Below are 21407 nucleotides of genomic sequence, written 5' to 3' on the forward strand. Positions count from 1 at the left end.
GAACAGATAAATTAATGATTTAAGAACGTTGATAATAAGTAAGAGGAAAGAGAAGCATTTTATCAAAAATAAGTTAAAAGTGACACGCGAAACACCTGTCTAAATATAAGTAACTTTATTCAATGAAATTTGAAATTTTTTACTTTTAATAATATGCTCTTAAGTTTTTGCTTTTAATAAATTTAATTCTGAATTTTCACTGAATTTTAAAAGTCAGTTGAAGGCATTTATCAGTTGCTTATAATTCTTTTCTTGTTTTTCAATATGAAAAAGCAAAATCCAAAACAGGAAAAAAAAGGAAAAAATTAAAAAGGATAATAAATAATGCGTAACATTAGGCATTTCTTGGGAAAATACAAGGATAATTTATATCTTTTAAATTTTGAAGAATATAAATTATAAATTACAAAGAAAAAAGATATAAATTATAAATTAATGAATTTATTTAAAAAATATAAATTATAAAGGAAAAAAAGAATGTAAAAAAAATTCTTCTAATCATTGATTACAATTATTTAATATAAATAACAATGCAAATTATTGTTTCATTCAAAAGTTATAAAAATGAAAATAGTGATTAGTGATAATTTTTAATGTCAAAAACTCGCAAAACAATTATTTTTCTTTTAATTTACCACAATTCATCAACAATTTTTAAGTTCATATTCATCTTTAATTGTAATTTAATTTGATTGAAATTTCAAATTACTCAAATTATCAAATACCAAAAAAAAAAAAATGCTCCAATTAATAGTAGCAAAATTTAAATTAAATTCTGAAAAGTTTCCTATACAATAAATTGATCAATAACCGTACTGCTTCGGATCGATCTGAATCATTGGCATTGCACTACGATTTTCTTCTTCATCACTACTCGAATCAGCATCATTATGCCTTTTAGCACCAATTTCTGCATCAGAAAAATCGATCCTATATCTAAAATTAAAATTTTAAATATCTAAAATTATTTAAAAAAAAACAATGAATTTAAATTGTAACACTTTTCTGCTTGATTATTGTTTAAGTGATAAGACATATCAATGAAATTAATAAAGAATGTTTTAAATTAAAAAAAAAAAAGAAAAAGTATCGTTAAAAAATTCTTTAAAGTACAACTTTACCCTGCATGCAATTCGTTCACTTCATCCGGATTAAACATTGCTTTATGCTGTTCAGGTATGCTTTCCTGATTAGCTGCTGGATTAGCTGTAGTTGGATCAAATATAGGATCAATATCCAAATCAGAACACTGAACATAATCTATTTCAACCTGAAGATAATAAAAAAAAATTTAAAATGCATGACACATTTCAAGATGCAATGAGAAACAAAATATAAGTATATAATATTTCAATTGAATAGCATATTTTCAAGATTTCTTACTTTTGAAAAAAATCTTTATAAAATTATTAAATTATTTTTTTAAAAAAAAAACATTAGAAAATTATTAAAAAAAAGAAAAGAATGAATTCTAAAAATTAAACATTAATTAATTTCATCAATTAAACGAATTAAAAATTTATTAAATATAAAAGTATTTTTAATAAAATAAATGAAATACAAACTTTATAAGTACATTTTGCCACATATCGCACAAATTTTTCCACTCGATCGCTATCATCATGTTGTTCAACGCTAACTGATCGTACCACTGTATTACTAATCATTGCAAGTGGCATTGTAAATTCCACATCACATGTTGGCGCAAATGTTTCAGGCATTAAATCAAATGATGAAAGTTCAAACCGACAACGCAATAAATGCTCCCTGTATGCAGCGTGAAATTTTTCTGGAAGACGTGGAATACGCCATACTAAAGCACGAAAAACATGTTCATATTTTGCTTCACCAATACCTGCTTCAATGAGTGAATTTTCAACATTGTGTACTGTACCCATTAGACGATCTTTGAGATTCTGAAATTGTTAAATTTCATCAAAATTACATAATATTTTTTTTAGTTTTTAGATAAAATAAAGTTATCAAAAAATAAAAAAAAAATTTTAATAAAAATAAAAATACTTTTGAAAAATTTTTTTTTATATAATTAAAAATGACACTAAATAATATTAATTTTATTACCTTAACTTTACCCGGACGTCTTACTTTAGCATGCACCGATCCAACACCCCAACGTCGTTCTTCACGAAACAAATAAATCCATGCTTCAGGTACTGGAAAACGAATCTGAATATCTTCGCATGGTACCTGACGTTTGCTACTAAAATCACCTTTTGTTTTCTCTGTTTGTGCTGCTGCCATAGCTTCAATTCGAATTTCAACCTTAATTATTATAAAATTTGAAAAAAAAAAGTTTCAATTCTTTTCAAAATCTTTATCAAAAAGATAATTTCAAAATCATAGATAAAAAAAAATTTCAAAAATATACCTTAGAACCAGCAATTTTCATCACACATTTTACTGTTAATGGCTTTTCGCGATTTTTTGGTGGCCTCACACGAAATCTCATTACCTGTTGAAATTTTTTCCATTTATAATAATAATATCAGAATCTTTTTAATGTGCATAAAAAAATTTTGAAATGTTTGAAGCAATTTTAAATGTACTCTCATCCAAAGCTTATACAAATCTTTTTTTTTTTTTTTAGCTAATATTTGCTAGAATAAAGCATGGTAAAATAATAGCTATGCTAAAATTTATTTAATTCAATAAAAGTTCAAAAACATTTATGCAAAATTATATGATGTGTTAATATGATAAGTAGGTGATAAGTGATATAATTGCTGTAAATATTAATTGATATCAATGGAATTTACGAAATGCTAATTTACTGTTAATTTAATTCTGAAATCAAATAATCAGAATTTGAATACTTCGAAATTATTCAAACTTGAATTTATTACGTAATGAAAGGAATACCAAAATTAAACACTGAAATGTTACTTTCTATGCAATAATCACTTATGCAAGAATTACTTTTATCATAAATAAAATGTTGAAATAATAAATGGTACCTCAAAAAAGCATCCATCAGGTGGTGAAAGTCGAATTATTTGTTCTTTTTCAAAAATTTCTTTTTCAACTGTATTGTGAAATTCAAGATTTTCAAATCGTATCCATCTTTCGGTATACATTGGTAAAATATCTTTCCGACGAACTATTTCCTGAATTAATTTCATGATTACTTGCATAAGATAAAATAATTAACAAATGTATGATATGAAATATAAATTTAGCAAACATTATAGCTGATAAGTTATTAAAAATTCAAAATAATTTAACGAGTGAAATTTTAAAATGAGAAAGAAATTAAGAAAGGAATATAACCTTTCCTTGTCTACGACGATCATTGAGACCAATTTCAAGTATGGGTGATCCGGAAACAAATGCAAGACAAAATAATCGTACACGAGCTTTTTGATCGCTCAAAATATTGAATTTGTCCACATATGCAGCATATTCATCGTAACAATGAATCTTTTTTGAAACAAAATATAATTTTCATAAAAAAATTTATGAAAAAAAAATTTTTTTTCTTCTTTATTTATTTATTTTATATTTCATTTTTTAGAGAAGAAAAATAATAAAATTTTTCTCGTCAATTATGCTAACTTTTCATTTTCTTACTTGTTGCTATTTAGTTTATTACTTTTTAATTAGATATTTTTAGTATATCATACATTAAAAAGTTTTTTTTTCTCACCTATGTATTAAAAAGTGATAAGTTAGTCATTCATATGTAAACATTTGTAAGTAAATCAATTAAGCAATCTTAATAAATGAAGTAAATTATGTATAATTGATTTCTTTTTTTTTTTTTTTTTTTTGTAACTGACCATTGATAAAAATTTTTAAGTTTTAAGATTTATCTTAAATGACTTATCAAAGCTGAGATAAAATAAAGACTTAAATGAATGTCACATGTTGTCCTTCTTAACATAAATTCTTCATCCTAAATGAAAATTATTTTAATACTAAAAATACTATTTTAGTACCTGAACTTCATCTTGCTTATATAACGGAGTATTATTTCGTATAGCCACGCAGCGAAAGAGAATATCTTCAATTGTGACAACAAATGTAAACAATTCAGATGCATTTAATGAACCAAATTTTAGTATTACTGTGCATTGTGCTGAATGTTCTAATGGTAAACCATATTTTGTCACATGTCCTTCTACCAATCGTGAAATTTGTCCTAAAAATTTATCACAAATTATTTTTTTCTTAATTTATTTATCTTTATAGTTCATAGAAATCTTTAAAATCATAAAAAAAAGAATTTTTAATTACAATTTCAAAATTTTGACTTAGAATTATGATTAAGTAATAATTTTAAAATAATGATCAAAGCTGAGAAATAATATCAAACATTGAATATTTTTAAAATTTTAAAATTTTCAATCATTGATATTGACTTGCTATACCTGGTCTGATACCAACACGTTCTTTGTATAAAACATATTGCAGTTTTACTGTATGAATTTTGCCATAAACATCATATGCTTGTAATGTTGGATCAGAAAGAGAATACGTCGCCTGAAATTATGGAATTATTTGAGATTGATCGAATGTATAAGTTTAAAAATGACTTCCTTCAAAATAAAATTAACAGTTTTTCTTCAAAAAATTCCTTAAAAAATAAAATTAGCTAAATTGTAATTATAAATTAGTATATTAGAGAAATTAAATTAATTTTAATTAGACAAGATAACAAGCAAATAGTCCATTCAATCAGCAATGATCAATCAATCACTTAAACAATACCCACTACTAAAAAAAAAATTTAAACTTAATTTGGAATCGGTTATGAATATTATAGCTTTCCAAATGGTATTACGATAGATATAATGCGAGTAAATAATATAAGTTAAAATTATTTTCACGTAATTTTAAGAAAATTGTTTTTCAATAAGGAATAAAAGCTATGTATAATTTGATTTAATTTTAAAACTAAAAGTTTCCTAACAAAATGGTTTAAGAAATGGAAATAAAATAAAGCTGAAAAAAAAAGAAAAAACCTGTAATAAAATTTCCATAAATGGTTTCTGTTCAGTTTTTGAATTGAACAAAAAAAGGGTATTGTTACGTATTCTCACATAACATGGCTTCCAGTAACGATCACTCATAATTTTCTTCTTTATAGGATATCGAATCATCATTTCCCAACCATCACCGGTAAATTTATCTGGAAAATCAGTCAATGGCTCACTATCATCTTCATCGTATAATGGACTTGGTGTACTGATATTACCATCCTGAAATTATATTGAACACTTAAATTCAAAAAAAAAAAAATGAAACACAAAAAAAATCAAATTTTTATTAAATTTTTTATTGTTTCAAATTTAATAGGATTGATTTGTTTTATCGACTTACATCACCATTTAATTAATTTTCATTATTAAATAGGCAGATTAAGATATTTGTAACTGAAATCATTGTTATCAGCTAATGCTAATCAACATTAGACTTTTGCACAAATCTAATTTTAAAAAATTTTTTAAAAATTAAGGTTAAAGAAATCTATATATATGTTATAGTTATTTAACCAATAAAAAAAAAAGAAATAAAACACATAGCTTATACTTTAATCTATATTAAAAACTAACTTCCATACGGAATTCATCATCAAATCCAGCAGGTCGTGAACTAGCTGGACTACCACCTTCTTGTGTTGGTGTGCTAATATCACTTTTTTTTTCTTCATTTATTTTAGCAGTAGCAAAAAAGTTAATATCTTCTTCAGTTTCTTCTGCAGCTAATGCAGCAGCAGCTCGTAATTTTGCTTCTTTAACTAAATCATCTGCTGAAGGTACATTGAATGGATCATAATCCTGTAAATTGATAGAGAAAACATTTTTTTTTGATAACACTGAAAGTAATTAATGTTGATTAATTACTATTTAAATGTTAGTCCGTTGATATTAATCTTATCTTAATGTTGATATCAATCTTATCTTAACGCTAACCTTAATGTTGATTGGTTATCATTTAAATGTTAATCATAATGTTGATGTTAATCTTAATATTGACTAATGATTACTAATTATCATTTAAAATATCATTTAATAAAATATAATAATAATATTTTTTTACATAAAAACCTCATCAATTAAATTTTCACTGATCGAAGCATTAAGTTCATTGGGCGCAACAGTGAAACCAAATGCTTTATCAGGCGAAACTGGAGCTACAGAGGCATTTGTGAAAAAACCTGATTCAGATATTGGTAATTCAGTTGGCTGTGAATCATCAAATGCAGTCCAAGTTCGATTCTCTAGCTTTGGGCTTAAATATTAGAAAATAATTGATAAAGTGATGACAAAAATGAGAAAACAATACAAACCTATCCAAATCTTATCATTTTCTTTATTACTAGTAATTAATTTTAAGTTAGATCAGAAAATATATAATATATCAGTTCTAAAAAATACATAACTATTTATGAATAAATTATCTACAAATAAATTAATCCAAATTTTAATTAAAAGTTAGGAATACAAATAGAAATGATTATGCTCTGCCTCTGCAAATTTTAAATCTTAAATTAGATCAATGATTAAAATATTTCTGTAAATTTCATGAAAGTACCTAAAAGTTGCTGCGGTATTTGTTTCTTCAAATGTTTCTGAAGCTTCCTTGTTTACAGCATCGTTACTGCTCGATTTAGCTGATGCTAGCATTGTCATTGGACTAGAAAAGTGAAGGATGAATTCATGAAATAACTTTAATAAATAATAAGCACATAAATTTATTAGCACTTATTACCTGTCACCTTAATTAATTGTCGCTTTCTAACAAAATGTATCGTTACGAGTATGAAATTTAATTTAATTTAGCGAATATAATGCTAACATTTCCTCAGGTGATTTGTTTGATTGTTGGTTAGGACTTGATGGTCCTTGTTGTTCTGTTGGTGGCTTCCAATCCTACAAGTATTATTATGATTATCGCTCTGTAAAAAGTTTACAGAAAAAAGAAATTTCAAAAAATTTAATTGATAAACAGAGATGAATAAAAAAAAAAGATATTCAAGGTGCAAAAAGAGTTAGGCTAAGTGAATTAAGAACGAATAAGTATTAAAATATAAATGACGAATGAATAAATATTAAAATATAAATGAATAAGTATTAAAATATATATATTTTGGTATTTTCATTTCAATATCATAAAAAAAAAAAACTCAAAGATTATGCACAATATTCCAAGTTGCATATTAAAGATGCATTTTAATTTATTTCATGAACAAATTATTTACACATTACATTGATACTATAAGTAAATTATATTAATTAAAAATGTAATAAATTAATTCAACCTGTAAATCAATTCTTGTAGCAGCCATCTTCTTTGCTAATTCCATAGCAGCTCGATCCATATCATCTTCCTGTGCTAATGTCAATTCCGGTTCCGGTATTTTCTTTGATTTTCCATGTTTATTCTTTTTTTTCTCTTTTATCGGTGCAATCAGAGATCCCTGCTCTCGTGCTTGCTTATAGGCATGTTCCGGAATATAGGCTTGAGAACCACTACAAACTTTTTCGTTTTTATCTTATTTAAGTTAATTCGACTTGTTACAAGTAATATTAGGAATGATTACCACAGAATTTTACTATACTTTATTAAAACTATCACTAAACTAAAAAAAAAAATTCGAAAATGTTGCAGCATTTATCATTCATTTGCTTTTTCGTTCTTTTTCAGGAAAACATACCCAATTTGTGAGAGGTAACTTTCATCTTTGATATCTTTGGCTGCTGTAGTCTTTTCCAATTCTCTCAATTTTTCTTCAGTTGATTTCACAGCTGATGTAGCTTTTTCTGTTAATTTTTTGAACTGTGTCCATGCATCTTCTTCTGGTTCTGATTCCATCAATTTAGGCGGTAATTGTTGATGCATTGATGGTTCAATGGAATATTTTGATTTTGTTGTTGGGAGTGGTACTGGAGGTCGTGTTGGTGGTACTGGACGTTCAACGGATGGCGATGGGGGAGCAGGTCGTAAAGGTGCTAAAAATAGCTAAATCTATCATGCCTTGAATTTTCTTTTTTCATTTAAAATTAAACTTTAGTAAACAATAAAGCAATATTTAAAAATCAGTAAACAACAGAGCAACATTTAAGACAAACAAATAAATATATACTTCATAATATTATTAAAAAAATTATTTGAATAAGAAATTATTTCTTCTTTATTTCTCCAAAAAAAAATATATATATATATATGTAAATAAAAGAACTATGCTATATGTTTTTACGATACACGTAAAACACTATATTTGTTTTATATCACTTACGTTTTCGTCTCGTTTCTACATCATTTTGAACGCTATTATCATTTTCCGTTGCTATTTCTCTAGAAAAAAAGAAGATATTCTAGAAAAGTCATAAGTAAAAAAAGTAACTAGAATTTGATTATCTTTTGGGTAAAAAAAAAAGAAGCAAATTTTAAATCTATTCAAAATCCAAAATATTTGCTAAATACTGCATATGAATCGAATTGTAAGAGAATTAGGTAGGTTTGAGTAAACAAGAATAGCAATAAAATAATGTTAATGTATTAATCTTCTTATTTAAAATTATATTTTATTGCCCTAAAAAAATCAAGAAAAAATTTGGCTAATATATATAACTAAAATTTAATTTTATGATAAATGAGCAAAAAAAAAAAAAAAAAAAAATGATGAGATTTAACAAACTTTTGTTGATATGTTTCAGTAGAAAATGCTTGTGATGACTGGATATCAGGTTGTGGCATCGATTGTGTAACCGTTGCTGCTACACTTTCTTGTGCTTCCCAAGAAAATGGATTTGGTTCCGACCTGAAAATGAATATTTCATAAAATAAACTAATAATTTAATTACCTGTTAAATTCATTCTATTATTATTTAAAAATATCCAATAATATACTGCAAATTTTTCATTGCAATATTATAGAAATTTAATTTATAAAAATTTTCTTCTTTAAAAAAAAAGTTGCCTAATTACGGCTGGAAATAATGGTGCAATGTATTGTGGTATCATAGGAGATCGATAACCATCATTAGAGTGAAGAGATGTAGTAGAATTTTCTGCAACAGGTTGTTGATAATGTGACATATCGTAATCACCGGTTGTTTCTATAACAATACCTAAACATTTTTTGATGATAATTTTTTCGACAATTTTCATGATTCTTATCTTTTTATCTCTATTATATTGGATTATGGTAATCTTTCTCCAAGATGGATGAATGCAAATTTTTAAATAAAATTATTTATCTCATATAATATTAGCAAATGTCTATCCTGAGAAAAAAATTTCTCTATATTTTGATTCTTTTAAATAAGCCCTGTAAGCGATACATATGACTTAAATTTTATAAATTTTATTTCATATGTATTATTAAATTTGGCTACTTCACCTGGATAAGATTCTGAACCAGTCTGACTTTCATAATTTTGGTGGTCATTTGCTGATGGCATATAAGATGACGCATAAGTATTATAGCTATTGTAGGTATATCCTTGTGATTGATCATATTGTGAAGCACCGTAATCAGGAAGTACGGTAGGTTGTTGATCGTAATCCTGCTTTGTTATCAGTTGTTGTGTGTAGTCTTCACTTACAGTTGATTGTTGATTATAGCTTTGATACGTTGTTCCATAATTCATTTCGTTATAATCTTGATAATTTGTAAACACTTCATTTTGCTGCTGTTGTTGTTGTTCATAATCAGGATACGATGTCGTACCGTAATCGTAGTTTACATTTTTCACTTCATCAAAGCTTTGAATCTGTGGTTCATTGTAAGAATAAGTATATTGTTCATACTCCACTGGTTGTTGATTAAGTGTAGTGTCACCTAAAATAATATAACACTTTGTTTTCTACTATCTAATGAAATATTGAAATAGCTAATTCAAATAATTGCATAAAACCAAAGTAAATTTTCTAGAATTTTTGTATTAAAAAATAGCAGTTTATTCTATTTTTTTTCTCTCTCATTGACAAGTTTTAATAAATTAGCAAAAAAAAAATGTTCTTAAATAAGTGATAATTATAAAGATTCAATCAATTCACAAATTTAGATTCTCGAATATAATATATTTAAGCAATTTAAGGTCAAGTAATCTAAAATTTTTAGGCGAATTAATCAGATTTATGAAATTGAAGCATACCTGTTTGTTGAAAACCTGTCATTTCAGAGCTATCAGCATTCTGTTTTCCTGCATTCTCGTAATTTGAACTTATATCGTAATGTATCGTTGATTCAGTTTCAGGAATAACAGGATATTGTTCCGTACCGTATACCTGATCTGGTAATTCAACGTTACCTCTTGATTCGTTTCGTTCCGTATTGGCATCATTGCTTGTTGTACTTTTTTTCTGTTTTATCATAATTTCTTCCTTTTGTTCAAAATTTTCTGACCAATCTGAGTACAATTCTGTCACAGAAAGTATTACAGAAATATTTCTGATAAGAATGAGTGATCATTAATCAAATATATCGATTTAATTTTAAGTTTTATTTTTCGAAAGAGATCAATAGAATTGATCTGTTGCTCAAATGCACTGTTCATCTTGTTAATATTATCATCAAGCTAACAAAAGTCAACCAAATTGACATTGTTTCTCACATGGGATGAAATTATCTCAAGTGGAACAAATTATCTGTTGGCGTTTAGCTTTTCAGTGAAACTAACCTGGCTGACTTTTTTTTTAAGTTTAAAGGTTATGTAAGGTTTACATTAGGGTTGCATATTTTAATAATACAATTGAAATAGGTGTTCATAGGTGTCAATTTAATATAAACAATTACTTTCATGGTAATCATCAAAAGTAAACTTTTAATTTTAACTTCTTTTTCTTCCATAGATGAAAACAAATGTAACGTACCTGGTGCTTGTGTTACTGAGGTAATTTCTGATTTATCTGTATAGCAGGTGGTATTATTGGTATGAGATGTAAAAATCTGAAAATAGAAAATGCTAATATTTTCTGATACTTGAAAGTATGATATTTTTATTAGTGAAAACTTTGAAACATTGTTTGAGTGAGTCAAATTTTACTATAGAAATTTTTAAGCATTCAAAAAATTTGTCGTTCTATTATCAAATATAAAAGATATATGCGCAATTAATCTCATTGTATAATTTTATTTTCGAAATTTATGTATTATTCCTCTTTCCCTCATACTATCATTTTTCAGCAGAAAATAAGATATGGTCGATATTATCTTGAATTCAAAGTTCTATGTATCGAATAAAGTCTAATAAAAATATTGCATTGTAATATTTATTATTGTTATTATTATTATTATTTTTTTTTTTGTGATGAAAATGACAACAAAAATATAATATTAAGAGTGATCATGCTGTGTGAAAATACTAAAAATGCAATTTTATAAAATTAAATTAAATAAAAAAAATAATAGTATTACATATAATTAAATAAAAAATAATAGCTTTTTTTCTCGACTGACACATTTATTCAAATATTATGCAAAGATCGGGATATTTCATGGTTATATGAGTGATTGATAAAATTCACAATGATTGATAAAGGCTTATCATTGGATCTATCAAATATATACAACAACCTGTCTATTATTTTCAGCATCTTCAGAAGGTTCCATCAGTGCTCTAGAATTTGGTGACATCTTTTGATCATCTGATGTCCCTTGCATGTCATATTTATTCGGTGTCAGTTCTTCATCACCATTATTTGTCTTGAATATTTGAAATAATTATTTTTTATCAAATAAACAATGAATGTTCAATGTATCATTAATTAAGTCATACAATTAATTTTGAGGGTTTTGCTAAAAGAAATTTCTGCAAAATAAAATATAGAGTCTTTTCTGGAGTATGTTTCACAATATTTTGCAAGATTAGCTGAACATTACTTCAAAACGAGAAAATACGACAGATGATCTGCTTTCCAATGACCTGCTTTCTGCAGCTCATTGACTAAATAAATGAGCTGCATGAAGTAAAGTAAAGTTTTTGATTCAAAAAGTTTGCAGTTCGAAGATTTTAGATATATATAAAAGAAAAATGAAAAGAAAAATTAGTGCGGATGCTCAATATATCATTAAATTATTTGTTAACGGATTCAGTAAAATTTGCAAAATCTGAAAGCGAATTATTGATTGCATCACAATAACTAGCAATAATTAATGATAATGATAACAATGATGATAATATAATATTGATAACAGTAATAACAATAATAAATAATAGCAAATAATAATGACACCAATAAATATTATATTAAAGGACAAACTGAAAGAAAAAGATACAAAATAAGCTTTTATATTACTTTAATACCTTGCAATAAATTTGATTTTGAGAAAATGAAAATTTCATAGAATTAACTTTGTTGACGATCATTTTCAATATAAAAATTTCATCCTATGTTTATTTGTTACAAAGTGTACCTTTGAAATTTTTAAAATTGAAAAAAAAAGAAGACTAAATGAATGGCATTAATATTCTATCTGGTAAGCCCTAAGGAATATGATGAATTAAGCTTAATCTCCCTCTTTCTTTCCTTCTCTCTGTCTCTCTCTCTTTCTCTCTCTTTAAAATTTTGCAGGAAGACGATTTGATCGACATTTCTTCAGAAAAGGAACAAACCGAATATATCTTTGAATAATACATTCGAATTGCATAAGTGTACGCACATTCATTTATTTGGATGACTATAAAAAAAGAAAAACGAAATTCCAAAAAAGGAATATTTGTTTTTCAATCCGTAAAAAATTATCAATAACAAAAAATTTTACTAGTAAATTATTTAATTTTTTTTTTGTTTGAAAATAAAAAAAAACGGTAAGTTAATTAGTAAATGTATATTTGCTAGAAAAATATGCTATGGTGCAAAAATTTAGAAGGAAAATGAAAGGAAAAATCAATTTTTCAAAGGCAAACAGATCAAACAAGTTAAATTTCAAATTTAATAAAATATTAAAACGGTCATACATTTGCAATATTTTCAATTTTTTTTAGGAAAAAAAAAAAGAAAAAAATTTAGAACTAACTGTAATATCCGATTTTCTCATATCGTTCTTTTCCTCAGATTTCGATATTTCAGATTCTGCTGCAATAGAAGTAAAAAAATTTTTATACGCCACAAAATAATTGAATTTTGAAATGAAATTATAATTTTTTGAAGTTTTAAATTTAACACTTTCATTTTTAATAAAGCATATATTATAATATGTATATTAAAAAAAAAAAAGTGATTTAACGGAATAATTTGAATTAACGATCGTTAGCATAAAAATATAACTAATGGATTAAGAATTTATGATATGAATTAAATGAGCAAAATTGTCAAAACTGAATTATTTAGGATGATGATAGATTACTAAAAATGAGCTATTCAAAAAATGGATAAAAGCCTAGTTAGGCTTATTTTCCACAAAATTGTCTATGCTTGGAACAATTAAATAGCAGTGAATAAGTGGATGGTGCAATTTGGATGATTTCAAAGATTTAAACGAGACAATTTCAAAAAAAAAAAAAAAAAAAAAAAAAAAAACATCAATTACACGACACAGAATGGACAAATATCGAAAATGATATTGAAGGAGAAAGAAATTGCTGGAATTTATAAAAGCATTCTTAGCCAATAAGTTAAACTGACTAGATTAACTGCTGGCTTTTTTTTTGAACATCTCTAAAAATAAAATAAAAAAAATTCCCAGCAAAATTTAAATATGCAGTAAAATATGTTCTTTTTTTTTTTGTGAACGAATTCGGACAATGAATGTTTTTGCATTTTTAATGTTTAAATTATTTTTTTTTAAGATTCCCATTATTTATTTATTTTTTTATAGTAATTAAATGATAATGAATAGCGCAAATGTCTTGATACGCATTTGTCTGTATTTATGACAGATTCAAGTTATTTTACATCTTTTTTTTTTTTAGATGACGTGAAATTTCAGAAAGATTTACGTCATTCTTCTTTTATTTCACACATTTAGGTCTTTTCATTTTATTTTAGCGAAATTTCCAAACTTTTTTAAAGATTGAAAAAAAGTTTAAGCCCCAAAAAAAAGCGCAAAAAATATATGCAATAAATTAATTACAATTAGAAATATTCCGAAGTGCATAATGAAAGAATGAAGAAAGTAATATATAATAATATGCATAATAAATATGCTACATGCACATGCATGCACTGCATGCTGCATGTCTTCTGCCTAGCTAATTTTAGTTAAGCAAGATTGCCGTAAAATCAATGCATCAGTAAGGCTTTGCCAAAATCAGATTAAAGGCCCTAATGGAATAGAAGTATATCTCTATTTAGTTGCCTTTTGGCTTAAAAGCTTTCTATAAGCTCTGAAGTACATCTAAACTACTAATTCATAAAAAAAACTCATATACACACACATACATACATACACATACACAACACACACACACACACACAACATACACATACACAAATATACGACATTTTAGCTTTTGTTCGTTTAAAAAATTATTTTAGCTGTTAAAAAATGTTGACCGATTCATCATATATGGCTCTAACCACTGTCTTTTTCATTCATACTCACTTGATCGATTTAATTTCAATCTTACTAACAATCAATTTAATTTCAATCTTACTAATAATCAATTTAATTTCAATCTTACTAATAATCAATTTAATTTCAATCTTACTAATAATCAATTTAATTTCAATCTTACTAACAATCAATTTAATTTCAATCTTACTAACAATCAATTTAATTTCAATCTTACTAACAATCAATTTAATTTCAATCTTACTAATAATCAATTTAATTTCAATCTTACTAACAATCAATTTAATTTCAATCTTACTAACAATCAATTTAATTTCAATCTTACTAATAATCAATTTAATTTCAATCTTACTAACAATCAATTTAATTTCAATCTTACTAATAATCAATTTAATTTCAATCTTACTAATAATCAATTTAATTTCAATCTTACTAACAATCAATTTAATTTCAATCTTACTAACAATCAATTTAATTTCAATATTTTTTTTTCCATTGAAACATTAGTTAGAAAAATAATGGTAAAATAGAAAAGACAAGGAAAAAAGATGGATTTTTGGATTTTTTCTTTTTGTTTTTTACTGCATTGATTAACTTTATTTTATTCAGTAAAGGACATTTGCTCTTTTGAGAAGAAAAACGAAAATTATTCAATACTAAGAGAAACTATTTTGGAAATTGGAAAGAAAAAAAAAATGGAAAATATTTCTAAAATAAAATTGAATATAAAGAATTTATTACTTTTCTTTTGTGTGATATATTTCTATTGAATTAATTAAAATGTTTTTTTCTTCTTTTTTTTTTTAGTCCTATGATCTATTAATTAGAAAAACAAATAAATAAAAGGAGGGATTTGAAACAAAAAAAGAATAATTAAACGAACTAGCAAAATAAACAAATGAATGAATAAACAAATAAACAAATAAGTAGGTAAATAAATAAATGAATAAACAAATGATAAATGTTACTTCTGTATGCAAAAATTTGAGTAAAATATATTTGAAAAATCTGAACGAAGAAATTTTTTTTTAAAAAAAATTTTTTTAGAAAAAGGTTGAAATGTATTGGATATATAATTACTGACCTAATATAATCCAATAATTAGTTTGAAGTAAAAAAAAAAAAAAGTAAAAAGTGATTTGGAATATTAGAAATAAACGATTTTTGCTAATCAATAAATAAAAACATAAATAATGGAAAAATTGATAAAGCAGTATCATGTAATTTTAAAATAATTCATAATATCTTTTGATAGTAGATAATGAAATTTTTTGAAATAATATTTTCCAATTCACAAAATTTATGTAAATTAAAAATGTTAACTTATATTTTATACCAAAAAGAAATTAATTCAAAATCTTTACCATTATCTATGAAACTTTCCCAATCAGTTGATGAACGACGATGGATGACTGGTTTTGGTGGTGCTACATTTCGATATTTTGGATCTTCTTCCAGTATATCACCATCATAATTATTTAGTGGTGTAGTACGACCAGAAATTGATTTACGAACCTATTAAAATATTATTGAAAATAAATAAGTAAATAATTTATTAATTAAAATTTTGTATAAAGAATAATAATTTTTTTTTTTTTTAGATAAAATTTTCAATTAAACGAGTAAATTTTTTAATAAAATTTTCAATTAAAAGCAAGTAATTTATTAAAATTTGTATAACGAAAAATAATTTTTTTTTAAATAAAATTTTCAATTAATTATTATGAATTTTATAAAAATTAGATAAAGGTATACTTGTGATGGTATTTGTGTTGACATTGTTTCATAAAAATCAAACCATGACATGGATGCTCGACGACGACGTTTTGGTGCTAAAATTATTTTAATTGTAAATGAAATCATTTCATATGCGTTTACATTATAACATTCAAATAGAATAAAAAAAGTAGTAATAATAATAATAAACAAAACATTTGTTTATTTTATAAAAATCAAAAATAATCAAATTTTACACAAAGAAAAATAATCTTTTTTTTAATAGAGATCTCAATTAATTTTTATGATTTTTATAAAAAAAATTAGATTATAATTCAAACTTTCGTTTTCATAACAGAATTCACATATACAAATCTTTTTTAGCATTTATTAATATTGTTTGTTTTAAAATAAAAATCAATGATTTATATAAATGAATATTACATGAAGTTATCAAGCGTTAAAAATATGCATTTACTAATCAGTGAATTATAATTAATTTTAATTTTTATAGCAATAAAATGAAAATTTCAATTCCTCTTTTCCTTTTCCTATATAAAAACTTATTGGTTGATAATTTTATGACATACTTTGTGGTGCATTATGATTTGGTATACTGACGTGAATCTTTTGTTTTTTTTCTACGATCGGTGGTGAATCAGCTTCTATGGAACCTTCTACGTAATTCTCAATAGCGCACCATGACGTTGGCGTTGTTGGTCGTGGTCGTTCCAGCGTTGATACTGAATATTCATGACGTAATGCTTCATGATCACGATCACGTCTTTTTTGCTGTTGCTGCAAAAGAAGGACTAGTTGAAAGATTATAGCATAATTACAATCACGTGATGCTTCACGATTACGATCACGTCTGTTTTGCTATTGCTGCAAGAGAAGTGATATTTGAAAGGTTATAGAACAACTATAATCATTAAAACTAGCTAAGCTAATTACTAATTAGCTTAGAGCAATTTCATAGTGTATTATATTTCTCATAAATGATTGTTGATATCTTAAATGATTAACTTTTTGGTTTGTATCGAAGTATCATATAAATAACTCTATTATATTAATCAAACTATAATTAATATTATTAAACTTAACATATTTAATTTAAAATTAAAATAGCTGTAGTGAATGTATTATTGAGATTTCTACCAATCATTTTTTTGAAAATTTTCATTGATCATAACAATTTGTTAAGTGGTTTATTTGAAAAAAATTAAAAATAATACAACCTTTGTATTGGTAATATTCAACGATTGTTCCGTCTGGAAATTACGAATTTCCATATCACTTTCAGAGCCTTCGTCATCCTGATGCAAAAGACTTGCATGAAGTTCTTGTTCCTCATCCACATGACCTGGACCAGGTACCATTACAGGATATTTTTGAGTACCACTGACCACATCTTGTAACGATTGTTTAGGTTTTCTCTGAAACAATTTTTTTTTTTTCAATTATTTTATTATTATAATTACTATTATTTTATTATATTTATTTTATTATTATTCATGCATCTTTTAGCCAAAATATTTTACTTTATTTGAGTAAAATTCTCTTAACTCTATTATATATTAATCAAACTATAATTAAAATTATTACACTTAGCATATTTAATTTAAAATTTTTTATTTTTTATTTTTTTTTTTTAATTTTTAGCATATATCTTTATGTGTAGTCAATTTAATGAAAAATTAACCTCAATAATTGTCTCCGATGTTTCACTTCTTCTTAACACTTCTTCTGGATAATGCAAATCGATATTTAACGAAGGAGGCAATTCCGGAGCTGGTGGAAAATCCGAATCAACCGATTCAGTGAATGATCGAATTGCTGAGTTACGACGCATTATTGTTTCACTGTCTGTAAAATTTTTTTTTAAAAAAAAAGGGAATAATTTGTTTTATATTTATCAAAATTGTTTATCAACTTTTTTATTTCTACTATCAATCTATTAAGAGAAGATTTTTTACGTTAAATATGGAAAAGATACTTTAAAATTAATTATCGGTCAATCAAAAAATCTGTGATAAATTAGCTAACATATGATAGTTCCAAAAATATTTTCGTATGCTATTTAACCATTCCTAGCTTACATTTATAATAATTAATAAAGTTTTGATCTTTGTAATAAAATTACATTTCAATTCAACGTGATAATGCACAATCACAATAATTAATGAACGGTAATTTAATAAATAAATAAAAAAATCTATTAAAGAAGTAAAATTTTGCAAGTTGTTAAAAAACTAAAAATCTTAAAAGCTGTCAACTATTTTCATATTTATTTCCCTGATCATTTCTATTTCTCACTGTTTATTACCTGAATAATTCATTTCACTTTGCTGCTAAATTTTCATTTTTTTATGTTTTAAAAAAATAAAGAAAAAAAAAGGGAAGCACAGATTGTTGAACTAATTATAAATCCACATCTTATATGCCATCATCGTCCTTTTTCATAGCTCTTAGTTAGTTTGAAAATCGATTTCTTAGATATGCAGTTAAAAGCCATGGCAAAGAAACTATAGTTTAGGCTATAGCTGGGCTCATTTTATTCAACTAGCCTATTTTCATCTACTATATAAGATATGAAATGTGCTATATGTATGACTAACTAATAAAATATTGACTAAAATGCCAAGTAAATATTACTCAAACTCATCATCTTAGCTTAGATTTAAAAAACAAAAAAATCTAACTTAAATGAATGAGTAAACAAGCTAATCATCATTTTGCTAATCAACATTAAATTAATTTAAAAAATAAATATGCCTTAGAGATCTTTTTGAATTTTTAAATCCTTAATCATTTATTTAATCTATTTCAGTTTATTTTCAACTTTTTCTTATTCTTATTATTCCAATATTTTCTTTATGCTCGCTTGAATGATTTCATTTTTTTTTTTTCGATACCAATATTTTTTTAATATATAACATAATCTGAATGATACATTATTAAAAATATACATAAAATTTATTCATATTTTAAATACTATATTTGAAAATTTTTGTAGAAAAAAAAGCGTAAATTTTAATTATTGATATTATTAAATGATTAACTGATAATTATTAATGATAAATTTGATTATAACATAAAATATTAATTTTTTTTTTAAAGACTGATAATAAATAATGAATTTTCCACTTTCCTACTGCAACTTACCAGCATATTCCCAGTCATCAATGCCTGTATCACATCGAAATGCATTACGGCCAGCATTTAAATCAAAATCGGTATTGCCAGTAAATTTCCATGCCATTTCACAAATTTTTTCTTTTCGCATTCAAATTATACCAATATTTTCCTTCTTTTTTTTTTTCCTTTGTCACTGGAACAGATTTTTTTTTTTTTTTGTTTTTTGTTTACTTTAAATACTTTCATATCCATTAAGCGCTTTTTTTTTTGCATCAGTTATCCTAAAGGAAAATTTATTTATACTTAAAATTTAAGTAATATATTTCAATCGATATATTTCATGTTAATTGTTAAAAGGCATACTATATATTTCTCTAATAATTTCTTCTTAATCAAGAATTTATGAGATCGAAGAATAAAACTATATGAAATAATACAAAAAATTTGTTTATGTAAACAAATGAATATATATGAATAATTTAAAAAGTGAAAAAAAAAAGAAATGCAACCAAGAATGGATAATTGAATTAAGAATAAAAAGAAAAAAAAAAAAAAAAACAAAACAATACATCTAAGTAATAGAATTATTTCATGAGACCATCAATTATTTTTTACCTACCGACAAGGAGTACATCTATTTTAAATAAATTTTCTAATTTTCATATAATATGCTTGATTTAAATAAACCTGCACACTAGGATATGTTTAATATGTTCAATCAAAATTGACCAAACAGATAGTATACTTTATCTATAGATAAACTTTCAAATAGTACGCTTAATCTAAATGAACTTTCGGATAGTACGGAATCTAAATGAACTCTCGGATAGTACGGAATCTAAATGAACTCTCGGATAGTACGCTTAATCTAAATGAACTTACGCTTAATCCGTCTATCTAGACGTAAATAATTCTTTAATCTTACTGAAATATTGGTGTGGAGGAAAGATCGTAAATAGAATGTAGGAACATTCAATCATTAAACTGAAAGATTAAAAAGGAGATATTCACTGCTAACAAGGATGACGTATAAATAATGTAAATCGATAAGCTTACGGCTGAAACCAAATTTTTTAATAATATTCTTTAAACAATTTAGAATGTGTTTTATGTTTGGGCAATTAGTTTTTTTTTTTTAATTTAAAAAAGAAGATAACAAAGTTTTCAATGAATCTCTGAAATATTTTGACAAAAAAACAAGAAAAGAAAAAAAAAATACAATTTAACAAATTAAATTGTGCTTTCAATATTGATTATTTGACAAAAAAATGATTATTTAATTAGCACTTTAACATAAGAATGAAATAGAAAAATTAAACAAAAAAAAAATTTAATAAACAATGTAATCTTATATAAAAAGTAAAAATATTTCATCTATTTGCAACTGTTGTAAATAATTTTTAAATGATTGCAATAGAAAATTTCATTCATAAAATATCAAATTGGTAAAATATACTGAAAAATGAAACTTGCATTTTAAGTCAATTTTTAAGCAGCTAAATTGAATGTTCAAATGTAATCATGCAGTAATAATTAGATGGATAAAAAGAAAGGGATGAAAAAAAATTTTTTTCAAAAATTTCTTATTTCTTGTGTAAGCAAGTTTCATTTAATTACAGTTTATTCTATTCCAAAATTCTTTATCTTTTCTCTTTTCTTAATTTTCATATGAATATAAAAAAGTTTAGTTACATGTATTTTAATATATATGCGATGCTTAAGATTGTAAAAAAAAAAAGAAAATGAAATTTTTAAAAGTTATTTGAACAAATAGAAGCTGATATAATTACAGTATATTGCATTAATACTTTCGCTAAATAATAAAAAAAAAAATTGATGAATATATTGAAATTAATTCTGGGATGAAATTATGAACTAGAAGAGAATATAAGAATTGCAATTAATATTGACAATCATGTGAAAATAATAAATAAATATTTTGTTTGATTATTTACTAAAAGAAAAAAAAAAAAAACGAAAAGTTTTATTTAAATAACTGACTTAATTAATGTACTGGTTACTAAGTGTAGTGCAAAAAGAAAAATTTATTTGAAATTTATTCGGGAAA

The 21407-nt window shown here is 24.5% G+C and overlaps 1 protein-coding gene across 1 annotated transcript; it reads right to left on the reverse strand.

Annotated features, from left to right (window-relative positions):
• Positions 1 to 803: 803 nt before the first annotated feature.
• Positions 804 to 19487, reverse strand: Bma-unc-41 (Uncharacterized protein; the record flags this gene model as incomplete). The annotated part of the gene is made up of 30 exons (XM_043081186.1): positions 804 to 936; positions 1122 to 1270; positions 1566 to 1916; positions 2083 to 2283; positions 2390 to 2473; positions 2976 to 3125; positions 3289 to 3438; positions 3957 to 4159; positions 4389 to 4500; positions 4983 to 5219; positions 5574 to 5798; positions 6069 to 6252; positions 6556 to 6657; positions 6820 to 6893; positions 7283 to 7493; positions 7679 to 7973; positions 8261 to 8319; positions 8663 to 8785; positions 8945 to 9095; positions 9368 to 9808; positions 10125 to 10379; positions 10843 to 10918; positions 11546 to 11674; positions 12989 to 13047; positions 15850 to 16000; positions 16241 to 16317; positions 16792 to 16999; positions 17440 to 17637; positions 17904 to 18067; positions 19367 to 19487. 30 exons carry the CDS (start codon positions 19485 to 19487, stop codon positions 804 to 806), a joined length of 5073 nt encoding a protein of 1690 aa, XP_042937120.1.
• Between the last annotated feature and the right edge of the window lie 1920 nt (positions 19488 to 21407).

Source organism: Brugia malayi (assembly GCF_000002995.4).
Source record: "Brugia malayi strain FR3 genome assembly, contig: Bm_v4_Chr4_scaffold_001, whole genome shotgun sequence".
Lineage (NCBI taxonomy): Eukaryota > Metazoa > Nematoda > Chromadorea > Rhabditida > Onchocercidae > Brugia > Brugia malayi.